At 40.3% G+C, this 21,286-nt stretch overlaps 1 protein-coding gene across 1 annotated transcript in view; it reads left to right on the top strand.

Moving 5' to 3' along the window:
- kcnk2b (potassium channel, subfamily K, member 2b) overlaps positions 1 to 21,286 on the top strand; it is a 38,807-nt gene that overhangs the window by 10,561 nt on the left and 6,960 nt on the right. Inside the window, exons 3-6 of the mRNA XM_088325381.1 lie at positions 4,866 to 4,983; positions 5,968 to 6,128; positions 16,841 to 17,042; positions 18,946 to 19,091. Coding sequence (XP_088181507.1) covers positions 4,866 to 4,983; positions 5,968 to 6,128; positions 16,841 to 17,042; positions 18,946 to 19,091 — 627 coding nt within the window. The remainder of the gene's footprint in view (positions 1 to 4,865; positions 4,984 to 5,967; positions 6,129 to 16,840; positions 17,043 to 18,945; positions 19,092 to 21,286) is intronic.

The following is a 21,286-nucleotide window of genomic DNA, read 5'->3' as shown; positions in this document are numbered from 1 at the left end:
TATATACAGCGCGATTTGCCGAGCACACTTCAGTTGTGCTCGAGACGTCAAGGGGTGGACATGGATCCCCGTCACCGTATTGACCTCGTCTTAATCCATTTTTATTTCTTGACATTTCTTTTAATTTCATAACAAGATAATAAAATAAAAATGAAAAACTATAACAATAATAACATATTGGCTTCTTCGGTGCCATAGCTTGAAATCTTGATCTTCACGGGACTGTGTCTTGAGCGGTTATGATTTCTACAGCTTGGTTTTATGCCAAGAAATGCATCCCTGCCGAGATTTGCATCCCCTCGCTACTACAACCACTTTTATCTCACTTTTATATCACTTTTAGGGAATGTATTGGCGAACATATAACCAAATCCACTTCGTCTTGCATTTGTTGGGAATGTAATACAACATAAACCATTCCGTCTTTGTTTTTGTTGTGAACGGTAATGCACACCGTATATAAATCACTTTTGAGAACTGTTATGCACTCTACCGTAAAGCTTATTATGCATAATAAGCTTTACGGTAGAGTGCATAACAGTTTCAATACGAGCGATTTGAATAGAAAAAGGCAAAATAAACATGTTACCTGCTCAAAAGTGATTTGTATACGCCGTGCATTACCGTTCGATTACATTCACAACAAATACAAAGATGGAATGGTTTAAGTTGTATTACATTCCCAACAAATGCAAGACGAAGTGGTTTTGGTTATATGTTTGCCATTAAATTCCCTAAAAGTGATATAAAAGTGAGATAAAACGAGGTAAAAGTGGTTGTAGTAGCTAGGGGATGCAAATCTCGGCAGGGATGCATTTCTCGGCATAACGCCGGCTCGGCAGCTTTTATACCCGTGGTCCACACGAGAAAATGATGCGGAAATGACGCAATGAGGAAGCGGAACAGTCGCCGGCGTCTGTTTTGCGGGCATACCACCGATGAACAGCGGGTTGGCCAATTTTGCGCATTTTCCATCGCGGGCAACCACGGGCAAAAAAAACCCGCAAAATTTTACCCGCGATACAGACGCAAACGGCTGTGTGACCGGGCCCTAAGGGAGCCACATTTAAAATAATTTACCTACAACACAAACTATGAACACAATTCACAGGTCACAGATCCATTAACCACCAGGGTCGTCAAAGCATTTTTTCCTGTAGTGTGTCCTGGGCAGCCCGGCACCACCCATCCCTTTCCAGGCCCTAGTTTTTATGTAGGGGTTTGCTCCTCCACATTAAACCTATAGTACTGGTTTCCATGGTTACCAGTAGCAGGATAAACCTTCTGATCTGACTTAGATACAGCACCTTCATCATCTAGTACCGTTGTTTATCAGTCTAAAGCATCATACAGCTCTTCAGAGACTTAAAATACTAATGGTTGGTTGGTTGGTTGGATCCCTTAACCACTAGGATTGTAGGGGCACCATTTCCTGTGGTGAGTATTGGCCAAAAACAGCCTGGGGGCGCTCGTCTCCAGGAACATATATGTTTCTACCTGGTCTTGAACTAGATCCTAAATCACTGGGGAAAAACGATTGTGTTCTGAAATTTTGAGGATCTTATAGAACAGGGGTCGGCAACCTATGACACGCATGCCAGCAGTGGCACGTGAAGGGTTAACCAGTGGCACGCGAGCGCACGGCAAAATGATGATTTTTTTTTAAATGCCCATTTTTACCTGAAATGTAGACATTTATACAAATGTCTGCGCGTCGTGTTGTTTAGAGGCTTTACGGCAGCGCCCCTTCTCTTCTGCTCCATGTGCGAGTGTGTGTCTACACAGCGACTAGCAGAAGAGGAGAAATCCGTGTTTTGATCCAGCCACAGAAGCACCGGCGTGCGATAAATGAATGAATAATGACAGCTCCTTCAGCAAAAAAATCTCGTTCTTTGACTGATGACTTGTGCAAAAAATGACTGTGCTGTTGGCGCATTATGCCTCGAGAGAGTTGTACCTCGCGCATCAAGTGTTAAAACGTCATTACGAGACAAAACATGAATTCAAGGCGTACACATTAAAACGCACTGTGTCCAGGTACGGCAAACAAACACGGACCCTAAAAAGCTTTTTCACTGCTAAAAACACCAACACTGAAGCAAGTTATCACATTTCTCACTGCATAGCAAAGCACGGAAAACCATTTATATCTGTGACCAAATCCGCTGTTATTTCTGTTGCACTTATTTTCAAGTAGCCTTCTGCCTTGTTGCTGTTATTTCATGTTTTGATATTTTCTGCAATAAGATTTCATTGATGAATGTTATTGTAGCTGTCCGTAACACTTGCTTTTGATTGTAGTTCATTGTTGATGAAGAATGGTTGATTCAGGTTGATTCATGTGGTAAAAAGTCATGGATGTCTACAGGCCTCTCCACATGTTGCTCACATTATTTTTTTAGTTTATTCATGAACAAGAATAGTGGAAGATAAATTGGTCAGTTATACTATTTTTATGTATATCCATGTTGTACATTCGGACTGGTGTAAAATTACAGCTCTTTCAGATATAAAAAAAAAAATGTTTTGCGAGTCATTGATCTTGGTGTGGCACACTGATTTACAAGGAAATTTGAAAGTGGCACTCCAAACCGAAAAGGTTGCTGACGCCTGACATAGAACAATCAAGGTTCACCGATCCCTTAACCGCATAGGTTGTAGAGGCACCAATGAGGACGCAACTCTTGACAGCTTTCTCCACTTGACTGCTCCTGGCCTGTTCTAGGGTCTTGGCAAAGTTGGCACCAGTCCATTCTTTAATGTTGTCAGCCCAGTTCTTTTTCAGTCTTCCTCTCCTCCTGCCCCTTAGGACTGTGCCCTGGAGAATGATCCTGACCAGTCTTGTTGATCTTGTGACGTCACCATACCACTGAAGTTTCCGTCTGCACAAAGTTGACAAGAGTACTTTGTAGGGTCCAATGTGCCCTCTGATGGTGTTGCGCACCGTTTCGTTCGTCACATAGGCTAAGTAGCTGATGCCTAGAAGTTTCCCTTTGCATCGCATCTCCATGGCCTGGGTTTTCTTTTTCAGTTTTGCTGTGAGAGTCCTTGTCTCGCTAGCCTAAAAGAAATATGGAAGAAACCAGCACTTGCATGAGTCTGATCTTTAATTTCACTGCTAAGTTCTTGTCCTTCCAGATAGGTTCAAGTGCAGCTGATGTTTGAGCTATCCTGCCCATGGTTTTTGGTTCTGACCCCTCTTCTGATATGACAGCTCCAAGATATTTAAATTTGGTGACAGGTTCTAACTTTCTGTAGTTGATACAGTGTTGTCTTTGGTGATATCTTGGGGTTTGTTTAGGGGCGGCAGTGGCTCAGGAGGTAGAGCGCTTGTCTTGGGATCAAGAGATCGCAGTTCCCGGCAGAATCCCGGCTCCTCCGTGTCACATGTCGAAATGTCCTTGGGTAAGACACTGAACCCCTAATGCCCCCAATAAGCAGGTTAGCGCCTTACATGGCTGCACAGCCGCTATTGGGAAATGTGAAGCACTTTATGAAGTCTTGACTTGAAAAGCGCTATATAAATGCAGATTTCATTTCATTTCATTTGAACATTAGTTTTTTTGTGTGCTGATCTCCATATACTGGTTCAATGCTTTGTCCAGGCGATTGACCAGATCTCTGAGTTCCTGTTCGTCTCCTTCCAATTCATCAATATCATCGGCAAAACGGAGGTCAGTGATGTTGTGCTACCCGATACTGATTGTACCTTCATGTTGCGCCAGAGCTTCAGACATGATCCTCTCTAAGAAGATGTTAAATAAAGTTGGAGGGTGAATGTAGCGTTGTCTAACACAGACTGTTATGAAACCACGCTCCAATGGTACCATTGATCAGTACAACACTATTGGCATTGACATACTGTGTTTCAATGGTCTGAACTAATTTCTAACCCATGTTGTATTTCCGCATTTTGGCCCATAAAGCGGCTTGCCATACTCAAATGCCTTCTTGAAATCAACAAAAACGGTATAGAGGTTTCGCGGGTTTTGTTGAAACTTCTCACATAGGATGCACTGATTAAAATCTGTTCTGTGGGCCTCCTTCCCTTCCCGAAACCTGCCAGTTCTTTGGCTAGGATGTTTTCAGCCTGTGGTTTCAGTCTGTATAGTAGGACTTTTAGCATAACTTTACTTGCATGGCTGACGAGACAGATAGTTCTGTAGTTGGAGCAAAGTTGAAGGTTTAAATACCAAAACAACATTTATAAAGTATTTATTGAATGTCCTTCTTAGTCTGTTGTAAAGAGTTGGTTCCCTTGTCGTGATTTTTTGCGCGCTCATGCCCATTGTTTTATTTTGTTCTAGGATAAAAATGGTAAACTAAGAAAAGGCCTGATACAAACTTGGGCCTAATGCCAATAAACCCACACTCCAAAAAAGAGGAAAAAGGAAGAATTTATTCGAACAAGTCTAAGAATTTCACATGCTTGCACGCACAACAAAAGGAGCCGCAGCCAGAAGATGGCAGCAGCCAGGACAATATTTTGAAGTAAACAACTTTTTTTAAAGTAAGGGGCTAAACACCGGTGATAACACAGTTTATGTAGGATTTTTATTATTATTATTATTATTGTCAACATTACTAATGTTGTTATTAGACCGGGCCGTGAGAAAATTGTCAGATATTAAACAGGTCGGTTGTACAGAAAAAGTTGGGGACCGCGGTTGTGGATAATCGACGGTGATGCTTAGTTAATACGGCGAAAAAACAAAATGAAATTTACTTGAGCAAAACGCCAGATGCTTTTTGTCCTCAAGTGCTCTTCATTAGTTTTGCATCATCTGTCAAGTAATCCTCGGGAGAAGTTCCAAATGATAGCTTTTCTTCTTCCTTTCTTTTAAAATATATTTCCCGGGTACCAGCAAGTGGTTTCGGCCGTCCGAGCCGGCGTGAACCCAGCAGGGATTCCGTCGAATCAGAGCAGCCAATGGGATCTTGGGTCCTCCTTCTTTTTTGCTGGCACCGTTATTACCACCATTGGTGAGTATGCATGGCTTGACTTTTGTGTGTTTGGGGGCTGGGTGAGGGTTGTTTCTTTTGTGTTCTAGTAGTAGTTGTTTGTCTTATCACTTCAGGTAGAGAAGCGATAAGAAGGGACAGTGTGTATTATTTATAGCTATAAGAGCCTATACTGGTATCATACCATTAAGGCATAATAATTATATTATTCATACCGACTTTATCACTGATCTACAGATGTACATATATTTATTTATAGAAAACACAATTCCTGTATTCATTCTTTGTTGGACTAGCCATTAGAGGGCATTTGATACTGGTGTCGTACCATCACCTTTTAATAGGTATTGTATCGGCACTGATATCTACTACAGATACTAGTTTTATTGGTAATCTACAGATGTAGATATATTCATATATGGTTGGCTGGCTCCCTTAACCCGTAGGGTTGTAGGGGCACCATTTCCTGTGGTGTGTCTTGGGCAAGAACAGCCTGGTGGCACACATCCCTCTCCAGGCTGGTCCGAAACCGGGGACCTTTCGCGTGTTAGGTGAATGTGATAACATTATTTCCTGTCTCCATTCCTTGCCGGACTCGCCACTACACTAGTTATATAAGGAAAACCCAATTTCCTGTGTCTATTCCTTGCTGAACAAGACACTAGTGGGCAGCCGATACTTGTATTATACCTTATGTTAAGTCTGGTGTCGGCACTGAAACCTGATACAGATACCAGTTTTAGCCCTAATCTGAACATGTGCATATATTTTTATATAGAAAACACAATTTCCTATCTCCATTCAGTCATTCAAAGCACATGAAACGTTCCTCACAGTGAGCTTCAGTTCAGTCCAGTCCCCGAAGTGATTATGAGTGGCCCTCGAGTCGCTTTGCAGACAGGCTGCATTAAAAGATCACCCACTTCATTAATAACACTTTTGTGCCGTGGGCTCAATCAGCGAGCAGGAAAGAAGAAATTAACTTGTGACGTCTCTCGCCGGCAGGGTTTGGCAACACGGCACCACACACGGAAGGGGGCCGCATATTTTGCATCATCTACGCTCTGATGGGGATCCCCCTCTTCGGTTTCCTGTTGGCCGGCGTGGGTGACCAATTGGGCACCATTTTCGGCAAAGGCATCGCCAAAGTGGAGAAGATGATAGTGGTGAGTCTGGTTTTGTTCTTTTTTTTTCTATTTTCTTTTTTCCAGTCGCCTTTTTTTACTTTCCATTAGCGTCGGCAACATCAGAAATCCCGGTGAGGATGTGAACTCGAGAGATGTGATGCAGGTTTTTCCCGGTTGCCATGACAACAAGGCTCACAGCTACTAATATGAAATACATATTTGAATATTTCATTGAAAGTGACTTTTGAAAATGACGTTTATCTTTCATGGTGATTTTAATGATATATCAAAAGAAAGGCCAGTTCCAAAATTATACAAATTTTATAAACTTCATTAGGCTATAAAGTAAAAAGCACAAGGTTGACAAAATTACATCTCAAAGCTGTATTAGGACCAGAATATTTCCAACCATCAAAATCAATGATTCCTAAATTTAAGTCTATTTGTTTATCTTTTATGTATTCTTTTGTACTACTGACAGTATTAATAATAGTAATATTAGTAGTAGACCATAATATAATTAATAATCAGATACAAATAAATAATAATATAAAAATAATAATAGGGGCGGCAGTAGCTCAGAGCTAAAGCGCTCGTCCAGGGATCAAGAGGTCACAAGTTCGATTGGGCAAGACACTGAATCCCTATTGCATGGCTGACGCTGTTATTGATGAGTGTGTGTGAATGGGTAAGTGTGAAGTGCATTGTAAAGCGCTTTGGGAGGTTTTCATTGACTTGAAAAGTGCTAAATAAACGCAGAACATTTACATTTAATAACAATCAATGAGAAATAAAATGATGAATAAACCTAAAATTGAAAATCAATTGACCTATATTACTAATATGAATCCATCCATCCATTATCTGCACCTCAGTAGGGTCACGGGGGTGCTGGAGCCCATTCCAGCTATTTTCGGGCAGTGGGCAGAGGATACCCTGAATTGGTTGCCAGCCAGTCGCAGGGCACACAGAGACAGACAACTCACTCGCTCATTCACACCTAGGGACAATTTGGACCAGCCAATTAACCTCACGTAAATGTTTTTGGAATGTGGGAGGAAACCGGAGTGCCCACGCAAGCACAGGGAGAACATGCAAAAACTCCACACATAAGGGGATGGTATGATACAAGTAGCGGCTGCCCACTAGTGTCTTGGTCAACAAGGAATAGTGACAGGAAATTGGGTTTTCAGTATATAAATATGTGTACATCTGCAGATTAGAGCTAAAAGTGATATTGGGAAAATGGGGACCAGAATGCACCCGCGATATGCGTACATTTGTGATGTAGCCCCCACCCTCTATTTTCAACAAGCACTCAACTCCAGCAGGGATAAAGAACGAAAGGAACTAGCTGCCATGGATGACACAGATTTGCTCTCTTGAACCCTGGCTCCCAGCAATTGTCATTTGAGGGTAATGGATTGCTGCCAAAACAGTGCACTTCATTTTTTGAAGGCTTCAATGGCCCTCTTAAGTAGGTGAAACTGAAATAAAAATGTGCTCGGGAAGCCCCTGCTATCAGCAATAGTCAACCGAGAATGACGTTTTGAGGCCACAACCATGCATTTCATTTTAGGTGGGCCAAATTATACCAGGCCTCCCCTCCACCAATATAGATAATGGATTGCAGCCACATGGGTGCAGTTCATTTTACGCAGAAAAAAGCTGTCAAAGAGCTGTCTGTCCCTGTTGGCAGCAAAATGCGATCGGTGATACAGGGTATACTTTCAACCTGCGACTTAAGACAAAGTAGGAATCAGCATATTGCATGTAAAACTTTTTGACCTAAATGGTAAATAGACTGTGTTTATAAAGAACTTTAACCAGTCACTAAGGACCTCCAAAACACTTTACCATACACTTCACACTTTACACATTCACACACCGATCTCAGGGTAATAAGCCATGCAAAGCGCCTGCCTGCACACCAGGGGCTTTAGGGGTTCAGTTTCTTGCCCAAGGACACTTAACTCAGAGGAGCTGGGAATCAAACCTGTGACCTTTTTGGTCCTAAGATAAGGGCTCTAATTCCTGAGTTTCTGCTGTCTCTCAACCTAATACAAAAACTCAACAAGCTTTTAAACAAAGTAAATTATGGGTGAATGCACTCAAAACATTCCAAAAAACAATTCTGTACTTCAGTTAAAAACAATTTCAAAATTAAAATCCTAAAACTAAAATCCTAAAAAACCTATTGTAGAACCTTTTTTTTTAATTTCTGCTCACCACTAAAGAGAGTCAAAGAATTTACTAGAGGTACTTTATCACAATTTTTGAACTCCTACTGTAATCCAGTCTTGGTGGCCTTAGGGTTGGGAGCCCGCCCCCAAGAACAGGTTTAAGCCTTGGCCGAGTAAAGACAACAAATCTTGGTTGAAATCTGATGTTCTTGTGAGATGACATTTCCCCATGAATGCGACTTCCCTGCGTCTCCTGTGACTTTTAAGCATCTCTTGTTTTATTGCCATCATATCCTGCTTGCGTGGAAGAGGATGCGAGATGTTACACGCTAGGCATTGTTAGCGGAAGTGCTCATGGATGCTAACGCCATAGCCTATCTAGCAATTTGAAAGTTATTTTACTGCCGTAGGCTGAACACAGTTGTCCCCCCAAATGTAAACTAAACTCAAAAGCTTACTATCCCTCCATTGAATTATTTCCGTGTTTTTTTCCACCGTGGTTTGTTGATTTCTATGCTAAGCGGAAGAACAATGAAACCGAGCAGCCGCCGCAAAGAATTGGAGATTAATGAATCAAAGGTTCGGATGTTGGAGGAAGCTGAAAACAAACCCCGACAAGTTTTTGTCCAACGGTATTACTTTGTAATCAATACCTAAATAAACTCAATTTTGCAACCATTGTATTTTTAAATACTTACACTTGTATCCTTGTCTGTGTTGTCCCATAAAATGACCAAACCACACCCCCTGCATGAAAATGTCCCCCCTCACGTCGTTACTGAAACATCTTTGTTTTTAATTTTTGGTAATAGAAGAGTAAAGCAAAGAGCATTCACACCTTACATGCACGAGGGGAAACATTTCATTCGGGCGGGTGTACCTCCAGTGTGTTAAATTCTGAAATGGAACCCACTACAGAAACTGCTTCTTTTCACACGGGGCCCACTACGAGTGTGAAAATATGATATTTGAGATTGTGTGTGTCAGGAACCAGGACACAAAACAGGAATAGAGAACCCAATCGCGTAACATACTCACAGTTGATTAGGGAAAGGAGAAATGCGCGCACACTCGATCCGGGGATTGATGGTCGCAGAAGTGGATTGAAATCCGAACAAAAGAGTTGTCAAAATCACTCAGATCAGGCCAAAAATGAAACAGGATCAAACACAGGTAAATTCACAGACCTAGGCATTTCACAGAGAGTTTAACAGGAGTCTTGCAGACGCTCTGACAACTAACGGCTCAAAAGAGCAATCTGTCAACGCGTTTCAGCCAGTGTCCATGAGCGGGGCCAATTGGGCGCTGTGGCAACCGTGACAGAACCTGGCGCCACAGGGCTGGGACCAATTGGGCGCCATGGCAACCGTGACAGTGTGTGTGTGTGTGTTGCATTGGTGATGACTGGTGGAATGGTGGATGGCTAAGTTGTAATTTGGACGCATCATAGATAGTGTCACCTTGGATCACTGGGCATTTCAGCCACAGCACTAGACGCCCTCACCGGGGGTGGCCAGCCACGGGGTGATCAGCCCCGAGATTGCGTCAGAACTAATTCTTTATGAGAGTTTCTTTGTTGGACAGCAAACTTCTAATAGGATTGTTTTATCCGGCCGATCATGGTTGGAGATAAAAACTTTTTGTATTGTTTGTTTTGTTTATAAAGTGGATATTTGAGAACAGTGGTATATATTTATCATGGCTTTTCTTATGGAATAACCTAATGCGACCCAACTTCACCCAGACCCAAGCTCCAGCAGCCTCCAAGAAAATTAAGTTTGAGAACCCTTGCTGTTGAGGTTTTTTTTATGGAATTATTGTAATTAGGAATCTCTTCTCCAGAATTCAACTTCTATGTGGATGCAGGAGAGAGAAGGTGTTTGTAATTTTGCAAAGGGAGGTTCCCGCTGTTGGGAGAGAATTAAGTCCAGAATGAACTACTAGCGTGTTTTGCTGGTAGAGAAAAGAATCTTTAATTATTTTGTTCCCAAATAAATTTGAATGGGTGTCATGGTTAACTGATCCCTTAACCCCATGGGACGTCGGGCACCAATGAGGACGCAACTCTTCTACATTGTTGACGGTCCCTGGCCTGTCCTTGGGTCGTGGCAAAGTTGGCACCAGACCATTCTTTAATGTTGCCCAGTTCTTTTTCGGTCCTCCTCTACTCGTGCCCCCTTGCCCTGGAGAATGATCTTGGCCAGTCCTGATGATCCTGTGACGTGAACATACAACTGAAGTTTCCGTCTGCGCATAGTTGACAACAGTTCTTTGTAGTGTCCAATGTGCCCTCTGATGGCGTTGCTCACTGTTTCGTTTGCCACATGGGATAAGTAGCTGATGCCTAGAAGTTTCCTTAAGCATTGCATCTCCATGGCCTGGATTTTCTTTTCCAGTTTTGCTGTGAGAGTGTTAGGTTAACCCCAACACTTGTGATAAAAACCTGCACTCAAAAAAGACACAGAGATGTAAATATGACTTACTTGCAAGGAGAGATGACCATAGACTGCCTGTTACAGTCTACTAGACACTCTGAAAAAGTCTATTTCGTCCTTGCCTTTTTATTGTAGTAGGAACGCCCTAGTTTACATGTTTCTTCTGCAAAAGGGAGGGGGAGTGACAAAAAAACAGTTTGAGATCTGTTTTCACAACAACATCTTATCGTGTCAACACCTGTTTAAACTTACAACAACATGTTATCGTATCAACAATATTACTACTATTGAACTAGGCGAGAATGGCACACTAAATAAGAATATACACAGTATGCAACAGTAGAATAACTTATTTACAGTTTAAATCCATCAGAGAGTCCTTGTCTTGCAAGCGTAGAGGAAGAGCGCCTGCATGAGTCTGATCTTTAATTTCACTGCTTTGTTCTTGTCCCTCCAGATGGGTTTGGGTGGGGTTTGAGCAATCCTGGCCATGATTTCTGGTTCTGACCCTTCTTCTGATATAGCAGCTCCAAGATATTTAAATTTGGCGACAGCTTAGCGCGGTGGGTAGTTTATGTGAATGAATGAATGAAAACTTTATTCCGAACATTAAAATAAAAACAGGACTAAAACAATGAATTGTTTTCACCTTTACTCTGGTAACAACAAAATAATGTCACATAACATGTTCGAAAAGGGGTAGTCAGAAGCAGATGCTTATTTTCCCTACCCCTTTATCTTCCATGTTAAATACATTTTACAAATCCTCCTTTCCTATTGTGTCTAATATAACAAAATCTCATGGATATACTTATTACATAGGTCAGATATCAATAATTATAATAGTTATAATAATCACATATTTTATACACTAATCTTCTTAATACCCATCCCTCAACGTCATAATGCCACTAGTTACCAAATATCACCGCGGCAACAATGATAAAAACAACAATAAAAATAAACATAATATTTATAATAACAGTTCTGATATAATAATAGCAACAATAACAACAAGTTAACCATAGTTTTAAACGCAGCATTTCCAATCTCACTCATATCCTATTTTCTTCATCCCTGTATTTCTCAGTAATGTTTTTTTGTATTTAAATTTGAACACATGGATAGTTGGACATTGTTTGATCTCATCTTGTAAATTATTCCAAAGTTTGACTCCACACACAGACACACACATACTTTTCCTGGTTGTTCTCACCTTTGGGATTATGAATTAAGGGATCAGTTAACCAATAATTAATTTTTGGATGCTTTCTGGCACCATGTTTTTGTTGACCTTAAATAACAGTTGTAAAGTGAAACATTTTATTAAATCAGCCAATTTTAATAATTTGGACTGCATGAATAGAATATTAGTATAATCCCGATATCCTACCCTGTGTATGGTTATTATTGCACGTTTTTGAAGGATGAAAGGGGCTGTAGTGAACTTTTGTAATTATTGCCCCAGACTTCTGCACAATATGTTCAATATGGCAGAACTAGAGAACAATATAATAAATACAATGCATTATAATTTAAAAGGAAATTGGCTTTATTAGTCATTGAAATGCTTTAAGATACCTTAGTTTGTATGTGTCTGATATTTGTTTTCCAACTTAATTTATTGTCTATTATGACCCCTAAAAACTTCTGATACAGCACCATCCATTTTTACTTCTAAATCTTAATTTGCCTTGTGATTTGGTTTTATTTAAATTTAAAGATAATTTATTTGTATCCATCCATACTTTTAGGTTAGTTAGTTCACGATTAACACAGGTTACCAAATCAATATAGTTATCATTTGAATAGAAAATGTTAGTGTCGTCTGCAAATATTACTATTTTCAATAGTTTTGAAACATTAAAAATATCGTTAATATATAAAATAAATAACTTTGGACCCAGTATAGAACCCTGTGGTACTCCACAACAGATGTCCAAGTATTCAGATGACAACTCTCCCATTTTTACATATTGCTTCCTCCCTGTCAAATAACTTGGAATCCATTGCAAAGCCACTCCCCTGATGCCATATCTTTCCAGTTTTTTAATAGTATCTTATGATTAACGTTATTAAATGTTTTTTTTTAAGTCAATAAATACCCCGACTGCGTATCTCTTCTTTTCTATGCTATGGGTGGCTATGTTTGTGCTGATACCTTGGGGATTGTTGATCATTACTTTTGTTTTTTCTGAGTGGATTTCCATACTGGCTTGATGCAATATCTTCAGCAAAATGGAAGTTAGTGTTGTTGTGTCCAACAATTCTGACTGTACCTTCATGTTGCTCCAGAGCTTCAGAAGTGATTTAACATTTGAATTTTCCCTTTTCTATTTGTTGATTTTTTTGTTCCAATGGGATAAATAAGCATGGCTTCATCAATAATTTAGTGGGCTGGAGAGGTTTGCAAGGTGTTCGCCAAATGTGCAGAAAACACGAGCATCGATTGGCTTTGCCTGTCGGGTGTTGAATGTGAAATAGGTAAGGATCACCGTGCACACACACTCTTTCTCCCCTATCTTCCTTTCTTGCCTCCCCCGACTCACGTCTCCATCGCATCTTGACAAGCAAGGAGAAGAACGCCTTCAAGCAGGCTCATTAACCTTAACTCCGCTCCTTGTCTTTGTATGTTTCTGCTTGTGTTCTAAATCTGGCTTTGAGGGTTATGTAATGGGGGGGGCGAATGTGGGGTTCTATGCCTGGGGGGGTTGCCCACCTCATGAGAAAAGAACTGTTATGTGTGATGCATGTCGCAAGACAGAAAGGAGAAACTGAAATCGGGATTTGCATCATCTTCTTACAAGGTAGAGCATCAAACGAAAATTCATTACAAAATAGTGAGTTTTTTTTCCCTTGACAAATTTTTGCGTTAATAAATAAGGAATCAAAATAATTGTGAGAAAAGATCCTCTGCACCTGAGAACAGATGGTAGAAAGATAAATAGTGTTTTCACCAAGTTCAAGGCAATTAAAATTTCATTAAAAATGAATATTTTACTCCTTGGCATGACTAATCTAATCTGCAAAAAGGAATAATAAAATAATGTGGCCAACCACCAGATAAAGTTTTACATTTTTGTTTAACTTTCTAATTATTTTATATTAGATTTTGACTGGAATATTTTCCCCTTATTTGTATTTAAAAATACTTAAAAATATCTATTGTTCTTTATTTTTTATTTTTTAACAGTCTTTCCATGTTCTTTTTATTTAATTTTGCCTAAAAATTATTCTAGGCCCGCCTCTAGCATACCAAGTGAAGTAAGGGACGTGTTCAATGTTTTTGAAAATGATGCTATAGAGCGCCTCATTGAAATGAAATGAAATGAAATGATCTGAAATGATCTGCATTTATATAGCGCTTTTCAAGTCAATGACTTCCCAAAGCGCTTTACATTGTGCTTCACATTTCCCAATAGCGGCCGTGATCTGTGCAGCCATGTAAGGCGCTAACCTGCTTATTGGGGGTAATTGGGGGTTCAATGTCTTACCCAAGGACACTTCGACATGTAACACGGACAAGCCGGGATTCGAACTGGGATCCCTTAATCCTAAAACGATCGCTCTACCTCCTGAGCTACTGCCGCCCCATTGTCATCCATTATTGCATGCTTGCAGATCAAATTGAAGACCAGAGTAAAGGTAAAAACAATTCTTATTTGCCAATAATAAGAAATAACAATTCATTATTTTTGTCTTTTTTGGTATTCTGTTATTAATTTTTATTGGTTTTCCAAAAGGTTATCGCATTTTACCCCACTTATTTGCACAAAGAATACCATTACAGTGGAACCTCGGTTTTCAAACGCCTCTCAGTTCGGACAAATCGGTGTTCGACCAAAAATTTCGAGAAATTCTTGCTTCGCTGTTCGGTCAAAAAATCGGAGTTCGAACTCCGGTACGCTAGGGTGCGATGCTGAGCGGCGTACGGGTGTTTTAGCCTCTAATTATGCCTCCGAAGAAGGTCGGTGCAAGCAGGACAGGTGAAAAAAGACAAGCTGTTCGTCCAACTATTGCCTTTAAGAAAGACATAATAGCTAAATATGAAAGAGGTGTACGAATTTCCGATCTTGCTAGTGAATACAGCATGGCTAAATCTCCTATCAGTACGATAGTAAAGAATAAGGAGGCTTTGAAATACGTAGAGTGATGCGGCTAAGGAAGTTAGCGCCATAAGCAAGCAATTGCCGCAAGTTTTGGAAGAGGTTGAAAAACTTTTGATGATTTTTCTCTCCCCACGTCCACCACAAAGGTAAGAAATCCTATTCATAATCCTTTTTTTATTTTTACACGTTCATGTTAGCGTAATTTTTCGTACGGACGATTACGCTAACGCGAACGTACGATTAGCCTGGGTTAGCTTCATGTTTACGTTCGTGGTAAACATTGAGGGTGTTGGATTAAAACGATTTTACATTACTTTTAATGGGAAAAATGATTTTCGGTGATCGACCAAATCGGTTTTCGAACAGGGTTCTGGAACGGATTATGGTCGAGAACCGAGGTTCCACTGTATTTGTTAATTACATTTTGAAGTACTGTAATCCCTCGCTAGTTGTCCTGAGTGGTGGCTGCTTTTTTTTTTGTTCTTTTTGCCTAAAATGAAAAGCACCTGTGAGGCCGCTATCCATTATCCTCTGCTGACTATTGGAAGAGTCTTGATTAAGAGAGTGAGAGGAAGAACGGATGAGATGGTGATGGAGGAGCAGAGTGGTTTCAGGAAAGGAAGAGGATGTGTGGATCAGGTGTTTGCAGTACGACAGGTGTGTGAGAAATATTTTGCAAAGGGTAAGGATGTTTGTTTTTTCTTTCATAGACTTGGAAAAGGCGTATGACAGAGTTAATAGAGAGGCGTTGTGGCAAGTGATGGTGATGTATGGAGTGAGTGGAAAGTTGTTGGAAGCATTGAAGAGTTTTTATGTGAACAGCAGAGCATGTGTAGGAGCAGGGAGTGAGACAAGTGAGTGGTTCCCTGTGTTGACTGGTGTGAGACAGGGCTGTGTGATGTCGCAGTGGCTGTTTAATGTGTACATGGATGGCGTGTTGAGAGAGTTGAACGCAAGAGTATTTGGCAAAGGTGATGGATAACAGTGGAACGGTGTGGCAGGTAAGTCAGTTGCTGTTTACAGATGGCACAGCGCTTGTGGCTGATTCTGAGGAAACTTTGAGAAGGTTGGTAATGGAGTTTGGAAGAGTATGTGATAGGCGTAAGGTATGTGTGAATGTTGGGAAAAGTAAGCTGATGAAGTGTTCATGTGGTGGCGTGGGCATGGTGTTAGAAATAAGGTTGCAGACAGGTGCTGGAAGCAGATGAAAGCTTTAGGTATTTGGGTTGTGATGTGGCTGCAGTTGGTGAAATGGAGTGCGAGGTATTGCACAGAGTGAATCAAGGAAGCAAGGTTTTGGGTGCTCTGAGGAGAGTGATTAGCACCAATAGTATGAGTATGGATGTTAAGAGGGGACTGTATGAGAGTGTGATTGTGCCGACAGATTTGAGGAGTATGTTAGGAGTGACAAGATTGGATGGATTGAGAAAACACATGAGAAAATGACTTGCAGTTTTTTTTCTTTTTTTTCTCTTTGTCTTTCTTTATCTCTTCCCTATATTTTTTCTCTTTCTCTCACTTTCTTTGTTTCCCTCTATCTTTCTATCTCTTTCTCTCACTTTTTGTCCCTTTTTTCTCTCCTACTCTCCCTCACACTGTCTCTCCATTTCCTTCTCTTTTTTCAATTATGTTTCTTTCTCAAAATCTTTCTTCTCTTTTTCTCTGTCTTTCTCTTTTTCTTTCTCTTCCTCTTTGTCTATTTTTTCTCTCATCCTCTTTCTCTCTCCCTCTTTCCCTTTCTCTCTTATCCATACTCTCTCTCTCTCTCTAACTAAGTCTCTTTTTCTGTCTCTCTCTTTCCCTCTCACAAATCTACTGTTCCAGCCCCTGTGAGTTTTTTTCTCTACCAAGTGGCCCCAAGGCTTAAATTAGTTTGACTCCCTTGTCATAAAGTGAAGAACGAAGAGTAATAGTGACAAAAATAAAATGAATGCATACATCCAGTGAAAATCTGACTAACAGGCAAGGTGGAGTTATTCTCGGAGCTCGCACATCAGAGTGCCTCGTTGTCTTTCCCACCACAGAAATGGAAAGTTACCGTGAGCCAGACGAAGATCCGCGTGATTTCCACACTTCTCTTCATCCTGTTCGGCTGCCTCCTCTTCGTGGCGCTGCCGGCCGTCATCTTCAAGCATATTGAGGGCTGGAGCGCCCTGGAGTCAATCTACTTCGTGGTCATCACACTCACCACCATCGGATTTGGGGATTTTGTCGCCGGGGAGAAAGGTAACCACACATTTTTAATACCGTATTTTCCGCACTATAAGGCGCACCTAAAAGCCTTTATTTTTTTCAAAAGCTGACCATGCGCCTTATAATACAGTGCGCCTGAATGCGTATAGCACGTGGCTGACGGCATACAGGAAGCATTTTTTTACTATTTTGTATTTGTAAATATTTTATTCTCCTGGATTTACTAAACTCACGGACAACGGGTCAGGTGCAATCGACATTTCGTTCTGTGTACATTGTTACACAGAATGACAATACAAGGAAATTATAATTATTATAATTATTATTCTTCCCGCCCAAAATGAACAGCACCCACTCCGCCGCAATGCATTATACTCAATCCCCATTTGCTGCGAGAAGTGACCAGCAAAAGACATTTCTTATCGGGAGGCATGGTGTTCTGACCCGCCTAAATACAATATACAGTTTTGTCCGTGATGCATTACCGGTCGACTATCGCTTTCTTATTGCCTTTTTTATAATTTTCCACCCCCCAAAAAAAATCCAAGAACTCAAGCTCGATTTATTTCATTCAATTCCTGGGATTTTTTTTAAGCTTTTGTTTTTTTAAAAAACTTTATTTAAGTTCTTTTTTCTTGTTCTTCTTTCATTAATTTGTGGAATATGAATAACAAAAAAACCCTAAACTTTAAAGGTGTGTTTTAAATTAATTAGAATCAAATCGGATGCATTGTAAATTTATAAAAACAATAAATTTTATTTTCGTTAGTAATTTACAGGGATTGTATGGGTCGTTGAAGTCTTTGAGAATGCTGGAATTTTAATGTTGTGTTATGGAAGTCAGGAAAATGGTTGAATTTTGGGTGAAGTGCTTTAAAATGGTTGACGTAGTTGCCGTTGCCATGTTTCCTGGCAATGTGACTTATAGACCCCGCAATAAATGAATTTTTTTTTTTATTTTCATCTATAAAGTTCACGAAAATTACGCCAATACGCCTGCTCTAATGGATTATGCCATCGTCAATACTTCCGGTAGCACCCAAGAGGACAGCTCTATTTAGAAAACCATCTCTTTTGGCTCAGCTCACTGAAAACAACCAGCTCTTCCAGCTCACAAATGACTCCTCAGATTTCTTGTTCTTTTAATTATACATTGTCAACAATAATAAAACATTCTGCACCAAATGTTTTAGTAGTTAGTAATTTCATGTTTTGCAGGGGATGAAATGAAATGATCTGCATTTATATAGCACTTTTCAAGTCAAGACTTCCCAAAGCGCTTTACAGTGTGCTTCACATTTACCAATAGCGGCCTTGCAGCCATGTAAGGCGCTAACCTGCTTATTGGGGGTATTAGGGGTTCAGTGTCTTACCCAGGGACACTTCGACATGTAACTGGGAGGAGCCGGGATTCGAACTGCGATCTCTTGATCCCAAGACAAGCGCTCTACCTCCTGATCCACTGTCGCCTCAATTTTTGCTTTTTACACACTGAACAGTTTTAAAGTCGAACAACTCAAAATCCCTGAAAATGCAAAATGATAAAATATAAATTAAAAATATTCACTCAGTGCTATAAAAAAAGTATAAAATGCAAAAACATATTGTTAACAGTTCAATTTCAACCAATTTACACACAGATCCTCTCAAAAACAAAAATACAAATTTAAATTCAAATAAGTATAAAAAAGAAATGATAAGAAATGTATGTCAACATATTTATTCTATTTTTTTTTTCTTAGAAAATTGTATGGAAAATATTGGCTACTATTCCTCTATTTTTTCTTTGTGGTAGCGAAACCACTGCTAGGGGGCGGCCAATTCTCTTGCGAGTACCAATACCTCAACATAAGTCTGAAATTGAAACCGATACATAGCGTCAGTATTTGTCTATCCATAATTTTAAACGAGCTAACTCTGCGCCGCTTTACTCTAGCGGGAGGTTCGGAGAGTCCCGAGTACCTGAAGTACTACAAGCCTGTGGTCTGGTTCTGGATCCTGGTGGGTCTGGCTTACTTCGCTGCCGTACTCAGCATGATCGGCGACTGGTTTCGCGTCATCTCCAAGAAAACCAAGGAAGAGGTAAGAGTGGCTACAAGTTTATAATACAGTCCTGTAGGTCAGTGATTTTTAACCAGTGTGCTTTGAGACCTTGACTAGTGAGCGGCAGGAAATTTCCCAATTTTATCTTAGGAAAAATAGCACACCCTTGTACAGTATTGTTCCTTTCTTCCAGTGATTAGCAGAGTAACTAACATTCATCCATATCAGTAGGTGGCATAGGATTAGTTATTATTTTAATTTACTTATTATCTGCTCACAAGGTAGTACAGTATTTTTAATAACTTATTTTTGGGGAAGCTGTTTAAGATTGCACACCAAAACAACGGTCAAAATCTTGCACATTATGTTTCTGATTTTGATTATTTTCATACTAAATAAATAAAAGTAGTACTGTTGTCAGAACCAGAACAGGAGGAGGACCCAGATGCGTAACGTTTCTCACACAAGCTTTATTTTACGGAAATGGGGCAGTCCTGCACGCTAACACAAACGCCAGTGATTCGGCAATAGCTGGGCGGAAGAAGTAAGGCAGAAGTCTGGCGTGGAACAACAGAAAGCCAGAGATCTATACCAGAAAATATCAGACAGATGGGGTCGATACCGGACAGGACGGGACAGACAGGATTAATATTAGGTACAGGAGACTGGAGACAGATATCAGACAGGACGAGATCAATACCAGACACTGGAGACTGGAATTCGATATCAGACAGGACGAGATAAACGGGGACGATACCCAATACTGGAAATTGTAGCAAGGTATCAGACAGGGCGAGACAGACGGGATCGATACCAAACACTGGAGACTGGAGTCAGATATCAAACAGGGCGAGATAGATGAGATCGATACCGGACAGAGTCAAAACACACGTCTTGCGTGTGCAGAGGTTCGTTGATGGACTGACAATGGGTGAGTGAGAGGACTGAGCTTAAATAGGAGGGAAGCCAATCAGCCAACAAGTCGCAGCTGGCGCAAAACGGGCGGGGCCAATTGGGGGCAATGGGCAACCGTGACAACTGTAACGTTTTTAAAAAAGCTCCTGTTACAGTGGTTTATTTTATGCTCATTTTAAGTATTATTGTATTATTTCAAGTAAAACATTTCCTTCTTAAAAAAACACACAAAAACGGGTGTATAAAATATATTAAAACCCAAAACAACAACAAAATTATGAACCAAACTGAAAAAAACTATTACCTCCCAGGCCACTGTGACTAAAAAACGTTTAAACAGGACAGTCAATTTAGGCAACATGATAATTAAAACGGACAATGTGAATCATTTAGTGTCTATTGGTAAAAAAAAAGAAGAAAAAAAAAGAAAAGAAAACCTTATTCATTCAAAAAAAGGCATATTCATTTGATGAATCAGCAAAAATACACCAACTGTTATATAATTGAGATGTTTTCTTAAATACTATAATGTCGAGAAATGTGTATTTATTTTAAATACATGATTGACATGATTGTCCGCCATTTTAAATACATAATTCACATGATTGTCCACCATCTTGCTGCTACCCCCAAAAACTAAAAATCTTGTGAGACTTCGGACCACAACAATTAGCAGAAATGGGGTGTGGTTAGGTCACTTTGAGTTTCTGTAGTTTGTATTATTCCTTGTGTAGCACTTGTTTTTGGTTGCACCAGAACAATACAGCGACATCTATTGGTCAAACATTACACAGTGTCCCTTTAGGTCCTTGGAAGTAAATTTTGACATTTGCTTCTTTTATGAGCAGCACAGCAGCGCAGTGGTTAGCGCATGTCCGGCACAGTTCTGAGGTCATGAGATCGAACCTTCCTGTGTGGAGTTTGCATGTTCTCCCCGTGCTTGCGTGGGTTTCCTCCTACATTCCCAAAACATGCATGTCAGGTTTATTGGCTGGTCCAAATTGTCCCTAGGTGTGAATGAGCCACAGAGTTGTCTGTCTCTTTGTGGCCTGCGACTGGCTGGCAAACCAGTTCAGGGTGTCCCCTGCCCACTGCCCGAAGATAGCTGGGATGGGCTCCAGCACCCCCGCGACCCTACTGAGGATAAGCGGTGCAGATAATGGATGGATGAATGGATGCTGGTTTTATCTGGAAAAAAAGATTTTATTTAGTTTAGGTTTTTTGTTTTTATTTTGCTATATATATTTACCTTAGCAATTAAGTAAGAACAATATTACTGTATTATTTGACTATATTTCGAACTTAATAATGAGCAACTT

This window comes from Urocampus carinirostris, chromosome 20 (assembly GCF_059441175.1).
Source record: "Urocampus carinirostris isolate Australia breed hairy pipefish chromosome 20, RoL_Ucar_1.0, whole genome shotgun sequence".
NCBI classification, from domain to species: Eukaryota; Metazoa; Chordata; class Actinopteri; order Syngnathiformes; family Syngnathidae; genus Urocampus; species Urocampus carinirostris.
Note: the sequence above shows the minus strand (reverse complement) of the source record. Positions and strands in the feature narration are given on the sequence as shown.